The sequence below is a fragment of the Falco cherrug genome, chromosome 1 (assembly GCF_023634085.1).
Source record: "Falco cherrug isolate bFalChe1 chromosome 1, bFalChe1.pri, whole genome shotgun sequence".
NCBI classification, from domain to species: domain Eukaryota; kingdom Metazoa; phylum Chordata; class Aves; order Falconiformes; family Falconidae; genus Falco; species Falco cherrug.
In genome coordinates, this window is record NC_073697.1 from 127,640,658 (window position 1) to 127,649,509 (window position 8,852).

General features: G+C 47.1%; 1 protein-coding gene across 1 annotated transcript; it reads right to left on the reverse strand.

The window, feature by feature from the left end:
- Window positions 1–651: 651 nt before the first annotated feature.
- Window positions 652–8,831, reverse strand: RFNG (RFNG O-fucosylpeptide 3-beta-N-acetylglucosaminyltransferase). Its single transcript, XM_027801282.2, has 8 exons — window positions 8,217–8,831; window positions 7,430–7,478; window positions 6,809–6,911; window positions 6,268–6,421; window positions 5,201–5,289; window positions 4,945–5,110; window positions 3,479–3,564; window positions 652–3,263 (listed from the first exon to the last, which is right to left on the reverse strand). Exons 1-8 carry the CDS (start codon window positions 8,607–8,609, stop codon window positions 3,197–3,199), a joined length of 1,107 nt encoding a protein of 368 aa, XP_027657083.2. The 5' UTR covers window positions 8,610–8,831; the 3' UTR covers window positions 652–3,196.
- Window positions 8,832–8,852: the final 21 nt, after the last annotated feature.

Here is an 8,852-nt window from a genome sequence, read left to right on the forward strand (position 1 = left end):
TGGGCTTGGGCCTCCCTGGGGGTCGCGGCGAGAAGCCGCCCCGGTTCCCCGGCCAGGGGCGGGCACGTAGAGGTTAATTTTCCGGGCTCCGAGTCTCACCGAAGGGCCGAAGCGGGAGGCCACGGCGACCTGGCTGTTCACCGCGGGGGGCAAGACCGGCCCTGGCGGCTGCTGGAGGCCCTGATGGCGACTGCTGGAGCCCGCCGGCCGCCCTGCTCCGTCGGTGCCTGGCACATCGGCAGCCGGCCCCGCCTGCTCGCGGCCCTGCGCTGGAAGGCTCGACGGAACGGGGCAGGGGTAGCCCGGGGCCACCGGTAACGGCACTGCACAAGGCCAGGGCAGCCCCCTGCCAACAGGCCTGTCTGTGCTGCTACCCAGCCCAGCCCACTACTGCTTTTCCTAAATTTAAGAGCTTCTATGGCACATTTAGTAAGTGCAGAAACAGAAGTGCTAAGACAAGTTAACAACAATTAACTTACTCCTTATTTTAGTTCTTCTACTTCACTCTTAAGTCATCATCTGCAATGATCCATCACATCCATATTTGTTCCCCTGAACAGTAAAGTCATGTAACACATGTGGGTTTTGGCCATTTGGCATCACAACAGCCTGACAGGAAGGTTTATGGTCCATAACATGACAAAACACAGCTTTTGACATATTTAAATATTTATTTTATAGAATCACTTTAAGTGTGAAACTGTAGCTTGATTAAAAAGCTGCATCCTGATATATCCACACAGCCTACTGCATTGTCAACACAAGAAACCTTAAAAAGAAGCTTGGACACATGGAACGGTTCCCTATTGCCATGCAGGAGAATGTAGTCCTTTTCCAGTTTAGTAAATGCCCTGCCAACTCAGAGCATACTGCCTCTTTGGCACACCTAGTTTGGGTGACCAGTGACTACAGTGTGAAACTTTCTACTACTTGGTTTTGCTACCATCCATAAAAAGCAGTGTCCTTTTTGAACTGCAGTTTGCCACATAATCACTGCCCAGTCCATGCTGTCTATGGTACCTTACAAGGGGCTGCTACTAGTGAAAGGGGAAGAAAAGCTCCAAGAGGATAGCTCACTATCAGTGTTCGAAGACAAAAATCTCATCAAGAACTCATGAAGTTTCACAGCTTTCTGCTACAGGAGGTTGAAAACAAGAGCATAACCAGTGTTCTTGTTTTGTTTTTAAAGTACTTATATAGATACCAGGAATCTCCAGAGCAATTAACAACAAATCATTAAACCATAGGATGCCTCAGCTCTAGTGAGCAGAAGACCCAATACAGAGGTAGAACATACCACAACCCACTGTTCCACAAGTCCCCCTGTTTTCTGTAACAGGCTGTCTGTGTTACAGGTGTACTTGTCACAGAACAGCCACTGTACTAGCTGGACTTAGATCCAATTGCCTGCACATTCTTATTCCCGTACCTCATAGCCACTTCAGTAGATAAGAAGGAAAGGAGAAATTTAAGAACGAGCTGCAGTAAGTAGCACTCAGCTTGTTTGCTTCTCACTGGAATTCACTAGAATCATGCAGAGAGAACAGTGTACCCAGGTAAATGCTGAAAGGTTTGTGTTAAAAATAGAGTGCGGGGAACAGTGTGTTTCAGGAGGCTGACACCTCTGCTAAATTTCATACTTGAATACACTGCAGGCATTTGCTTACATTACACCACTTTTCAAACAGCAGGAAGTTAAGCAACTAGCTGAAGTCCACAGTACAGCTCAGCACAGCTATTTAGAAATCTGAAACTTTTTCTAGGTCCACATTCTAGCCATTAATCATCATTCCAGGTTATGCAATGTCACTCTATTATTCTCCTCTTAATTCCGTCTCAGACTTTAGCACTAAACCAGCAAGTATTTGCTGAAGACTTTGTGAAAGAGTGGTTTTGCAAAGTTGTTTTTTTTTATGCTGTTCTTCATGTCAGGTAGGGATTGCATATGGCCGAAATTTGGGCTAACAGGAAAGGAAGTGTATGGAGCCCCATTTCTTCCACTTTCAAAACTAAGCTTATTTAAAAAGCAGCAGCAGGTGATACTGCTACAGCATTGAACTTCTGCCTTTGTGTGAGTGTGCAGTCTGCATTTTACTGATGGGGTGAACTATTTACTGAAACGTGAAGAAGTAGAGTAAAAATAACCACTGATCTAGTCCTTAAGGTAATCATAAGTTTATCTGAAGAAGCTGAAGTGGAGTAACCACAATCATACAATTAAAGGTCCTCAAATTATACCATTGAAAACTTCCTTGGGGCATTACAGCTATCTAGCATTCCTCCTGCCTCACAGGCAGCAAAAGATACAGCACAACTTCAGACACAGGGCACATTTCATTGACCAGTGAGCATGCTCTGGCTCATACTACCTGCTGTGGGCAAAGCAGGAGAAATGATTACCATCTAGTCTGGCAAATATTTCTTCAGTATCAAATATCAAGGGAACAGTCTTGGACCTGGCAGACCACCATTATAATCAACAGCTACTGCAATTCAGCTGGTAAGAGCACCAAGTCTGACAAACACCTCCATGGGAGGTACACATGGACTACAGGAGAGAATGCACACTGTAAGCAACTTATCCAGTCCTGAATGAGCTTACCCTTAACACAGGGTTTTCCCCATGACAAAGGCTTTCAGCCTCGTTTACCCTAGTGATTCCAGGATTTCTGGTGTTTCCAAACAGACCCTATTCTGGCCCACAGGTGGGGTTTTAATATGGCAGGCCACAGAAGCTCTTAAGTAATACTGTTCCCAAGAAAGGTGAATGAAAACTTCCCCTCTCTTGTCACCATGGGGACTACAGTCTTCTACGGCACTCCAGCTTCAAGACAATGGCCTCTAACAGCAGTAAGAATGCTGTCATTCCCAGCGCTGCATTTGCCTAGGATGTATCCAAGCACAGATTCACATGACAGACGAAAGCGTAAAGTGACTTACACAAGTATGACTGCAGTCGTTTTACAAAGAGCCACTGGACAAAAGAACAAAGATTCTTCTTGGAATGCCCCAGGCTGCAGCTGAACAAACCACACCTCTGTTTTTGTAAATAGAGTCTGCCTCCTTTGTAGATGCCTCTGGTTGTCTCCCAGAAAAGGAAAAAAAAAAAAAAAACCAAACCCAAACCCAAAAGTCCACAACAACTCCTGTCTTACACAAACGAGATAAGATACAGGCGTCAACAACCAGTCAAGAGTTAGGACATCTTCTTAGCAGGGCACCAAATAGTGTCAGGATAGAGCAGACAATGGACAGATTTAAATCTATGAAGAAGAAAAAAAAAAGTTAAGACTAGAATTCTCCATACAAGGAACATACTGGCATTGGATGTACAGCAGTCTAGTGGAGCTGAGAGAGTGGGTCTACCTGCCTCTGGCACAGTGACATGAGAAAATATCCCCATTAGTGTGTTTGATCATTCTGCAGTTGATAAACACGAACAAGGTAGGGAGATCTTGTTTTGGAAGTGGACACTCACCGCGTTGGATCTTGCTGAAGGCCAAACACTCCTCCCACACTCACAACATTGTGTTTGTTCTCAGGGTCCCCGTAACTCAAGGTTACCTGTAAAAGCAAATAAATATTCAGAAATTGTAACACTAGTGCAGAAAAGAGCGCGGGGATAGCAGGACTATTAATGAGGTATGCAGAAAGACTTCAAGGACCCTGTCTAATCTGAACAGTGGATCACATCTGAAAAACTGTGGTTAGTTTTTACATAAGCAGTATTGGCACTGAATAGTAGCTATCAAATGGACCGCTGCTCATCTAAAGGCAATGTGGAAGAATAAATGAAGGAGCTGAAAGTTGCATTGCCCTGAAGGACAAGATGAGTTACAACTGTAAGCTTTGTAAAGGCATTAATCCTGTTAAAGTCTGTACCTTCACTAAATGACATATGTTCATCCTCACCAGCCATTGCCTGAAGTCTGCAAGAGTAGTGTCTTAGCACAGAGAGAAAGCAGAAACGTTTGGATGTTAGACAGCATGCAAAGTACTGCCAGGTGACAAACCCGGCAACAAAATTTAGACCCCTGGAACTCCAACTCTCTGTTATTCTTCCACACAAGCACTGTATTAAGAAATTTTCAGGTGCCAGGTACAAGATAAAATAAAAAAGAAAATATAAAAGAAAATATAAGTTCTTTCTAATTGTAGATTTTGGGTTAGCTGTTACAGTCTCAGGGACACAATGATCACCCCTGAAAGGCTGTGTTCAGCCTACAGTTACATTCACTGACATGAAGGAGATTACATCACACTGGAATTTGGCCCTAAGCGTACAATTCTGCTGCCTAATAGAATTGCCAGGAAATATAACCAAACAGTTTGTAGGGGCAAAACCGCACTTGTTTTTCAAGAAGTGCAGACAAAGCTTCCGGATAGCCTTATGGCTCCATCTACTGCCCGTAAGTAAAAAGGTATCCCAGCAATTAAAAAACTACTTGATTTTTCCTAAGAAACATTGATTAAGTTTCTGGAGATTCAGACAAGTTAATCTTAAAAATGATCAAACATTTAAACTGTGTCTTAGTTATTGAAGGGGTACTTGCTATAGCTGTGAAACTAGTCTTTGAACAGCACGAATTAAGACTGAGACTCCTGGGCAAAGATAGAAATACTTTCCTGCATGGCAGGCAAACTAAATACTGCCTCCTACACTTGCTGCTACAGGGACTCATAGAAAGTCAGAGTTTAGAAGGAGATGGGGAACACCACCTTAACATAGCAGAATGTGTCCCCAAAGGAGGGGACAGCTATAGGACCTAACTGGCTAGAGCAGAAAGTACACTTTTTACCTAAATGAAGGAACTGGACAGGACACAGCTCTGAGCAACTCTGTAGACATCCTTCTTTGCTGAAGAGCGCTAAGTCTAAGGGGAGTACTCTTTCTGATCAGACTGATGTGTAATTTCAGGAACTGAACATGAGCCTTAGGCCTACCTGCTGCAGCACAGACTCGCCTTGTAGTCTCTGCAGATTTTCCAGGTGGGAATGGAACAAAGGGCTGTGCAGCAGCTTTACCTCCAGCAGCCCTTCAATGATATAGCCGATAGTGCAGTCATCAGGAAGACGCACTCTTTCTGCCGTACTGATGAAGTTGCCCAGGCTGTGAGACAGAGCATAGGAGACAAGACGAAATATGCTTTAAAGACTACCAAACACATATTGGTGGAGTTTAGCTAGGAAAAGTGTTTACCTGGCCCAGGGACTCATCTTCAGGGCAAGACCTCTGCTGATACAGAACCCTGCTCCACCTGTGGCAAACCAGAATTTCACGGTTGTCTTCTGAAGAGCAACAAGAAAAAAAACACATAGTAGTTACTGATAATCAGCTTTTTCCATTTGGCTGGGTAGGGAAGGAAACTTGAGGTTCTACTGGATATCACATACTGCACTTGAGTCAGAACAAGATTACAGATTAATTCCTATTTCTTTAGGCTGCTGAAAGCCCACCTAGCTTTTCTCCCAAATGAAACTCTATCCTGGAAATGACACCAGGTGAACCATCACATTAGCACAACTGAGGCAGCACACATGAAACGTAACACTACAGTCCTACTCCTACCCAATTCCATCTGTCCCCTGGTCATTCTAGCCAAAGGTCACAGCCAGCTCAGTGTTCCTGTGGAAATCAAAGGTGGACATGGAGCCAAACCAACTAATGGACCAAGAAGACTACTTTGTTGTGCAGTCTTCCCTAACACGCTGCTTTGTAACTGACTTGCTGGCCAGTGAACTGATTTCTCTTTAGGCCTGTCAGTACAGGCAGCCTAGTGAGAACTTGTCCTTTAGCATGACAGAGGTATATTTGCTTCCACTTCTTGAAAACCTAGTAACCACTCAGTACTGGAAATGCTTTATATACCAAGAAAGCTTTTGTCACCCATCTGAGGTTGGTTCAAGATGCTGACACTGTGATACCACTCTCAAAACAAACCAAACCCAAAACAAGGAACACTTCCACCAAAACCACTAAAGGAAAAGGAAGAGTCAAGGCGGGGAGGCCCTACTCACCTTACCATGAGGGAGATCACCAACACAGGTAAGTAAAGGACAAGAAACAGACAAATTCTGTTGTACATATGCATATGAGGTAGATCAAAGGTTCATTTAACCCAGCACCCTGTCTCTGAAAGTGATCAGTGCCAGGTTCATTGTCTGCAGATTAAATCACTTGTTTCTCGGGGGGAATCCTATGAACTCTCAAGGTTTTAAAAGCTTAGGTGGTCAGCATGTCTCAGACTAACTGCAAAGTTTGCTTACTGATCCATCACTTTGGACATGGTCAGCTGCTTCAATGGGATGGTCCAGACTCGGTCGTCCCACATAAACATCCTGGCTGTGTGAGAAGGCAGATAAGAGATGCAGAAGAGTCTGAGGGTTGACGTAGTTGTCATCATCCACATGGCAAAACCATCTTCAAACAAAAATTAAGAAAGTTAGTGCAGAGCAGTGACAAAAAAATGAGTTACATGTTTACAGCTGAGCCTCAGTCTTTCAGCCTTGGAGCAGAATGTATTTCCCAATTGTCCTGAATGACAGAATTTGGAAGCTGAAAGCACCCACAGATCCTAATTTTGGAAAGAAGCTGAAATTAACAGTCCCCTTTAGGTGATCATCCTTTCCACCTCTCAGATGATACTTATTTATCAACTCTGCTTCATGCTGTGCTCCCTTCCCCATGCTTGTCACCACATTTTAGCTAATATTGCATCCCTTACTGGAGCAGAGGAGGTTACTCAAGTTTCCTGCGAACACAGAAGTGGAAGAAACAAAGTCAATCAGAACAATGTGTTTCACCTACTTTTGCCCAGATTCCAGGAATTTATCATATTCCACAGACATCTTGCAGCAGAGAGCTTGCCGGGTATGGACAGCAGAACAGTTGGTGTTGATCATATGATCCCCTAGAAAAATACAAAGATCATCCCTTTCAGGTTTGAGAAGCATGTGTAGTCCAAAAAAAAGAGACTACAAAGAAGTGCATATTTGGCACTAATACTGTACATCTGAAGTGCATATGGTGCACACATGTAAGAGCAAACTGTAGGACAGGCAGGGCTCATGGGTTATGCATATGGCATGCAAGCTGTAGAGTACATACAAATGTGTGAGTGCAGGGTATATAAATAGTGCCATGAGACTGTATGCAAAGGAAACACCTAATATAACTTTGGACCAGATAGACTTAAGCTTACTAATGAGAAGGAAGTAGGTGAACCCTGTATTCAGGAAGTTCCAGGCATCTTGTCCAGGTGGTAATAGGAACAGCATATTCTCCTGTGAAAGGAGAAGTTTTCTCCGTTTCCTCCACCTTAACTTCCCTAACTGCTTGTACAGCATGAAATAAGGATTTCTAGGGAAAGCACAACAGAAACAAACCTCAGTTATAAGACACAGTATGTGCCTATGGTACACAGCTTACCTGCTTTCAGGCGTAGCTCCCGATCCTCCCAGTCTGTGAATATAAACGTCTGTGGGAGACAAAAGCAGTGTGTTCACATTTAGGAATTTCAGAAACTAATTTTGATTTTGCTCAGTTGCAGTCAGAATTCTGAATGTTCTGTCTGGCTAGTTTATTTCACAGTAGCTGCTGGGAGTAGGGTAGGGATTGGTGGTGGACAGAACCCCAGCAACTTCAGCCCTTGCCTTATTTGATAAGGTTTCGTATTGCAAACCAGGAGAGCCTCAACTCAGTAAAGCATCCAAGATTTTACTCTCCTCATCTCAGGGTACAGTCAACCAATCTCCAGACAGGAACGACTGTCTTTCTCAGAGTACCTCCCCCTGCAGCTTCAACTCTTCTCCCTGGCTAGGAGTCCTCCAAGCTGTCAAGCAAGCTAGAAGGAAAGAATAAAAGCCAGTGGGAAGTGCCATGTGGTAACACTGCCTTGTCCCAGCTGCTGGACAAAATTGTGTTAACATGCTTGGACAGACTGAAATTCCCAAACAAGGGAATGAGTTCTATGGTGTTTTGTGGAAAAAAACCTAAAGTTGCCAAACTACTTGCACCAAAACACTGGCTTAGACGCATCAGCACAGGGGCTCTTTCAGTACCACATACTATTTTCCAGTGACACAAAAGCCAGCAAACCTTCTGCTGGGACCACTGAGCCCTGCCGGCCACTGACTAGCTCAGGCGGCCGTGAGCTTCCTGGGAGGCAAGGCCCAGACCCAGGTCCGCAGCCCCCGGCCTGCCGCCGAGGCCTCACCTGCCCCCTGGCCCGGGAGATCCAGGTTTGCAGCAGCAGGTCCAGCCGGCTGCGGTGGTACTTCCGCGTGGTCTTCACGGCAATGAAGATGTCCTTCAGCTCCAGGCTCTCCCGGGCCGTCGGGCGGCCTCTCCGCGCAGGTTGGGGGCTGCCGCCCAGGCCCCCGCCGCGGCCGCCGGTCCCCGGCCCCCCGCGGGAGCCCGCCCGTGTGCCGGGCAGGCCGCTGCCCCCGGTGGCCGCCCGCGGCGGCCCGCTAGGCCCAGCGGGGCGCGGCGGGCGGCGGCGGGGCGCGGCGGGGGGCTGACCCCGCGGCAGCAGCAACAGCAGGAGGGCGGCGGCGCCGAGGGACAGTAGGAAGCAGGCCCTGCGCAGCCCCAGGCAGGAGCCGCTCATGCTGCAGCCCTGCCGGCCCCCGCCGCACTGCGCGGCCGCCTCATGGCCCCGCGGGCAGCCGAGCGGCTCCGGGAGCCCGGCCGCCCTCTCCCCGCGCCGCAGCGGCCGGTGGCGGCCGCCGCGCTCCGGAAGGCGGCGGCGGCCGCACCCGGGCAGCACTGACCCGCGGGGGAGGCCGCCCCAGCGAGCGCGGCCGGGCCCCACAGGCGGCGAGAGCCCCGCAGTCCCACCCCGCCCACACCG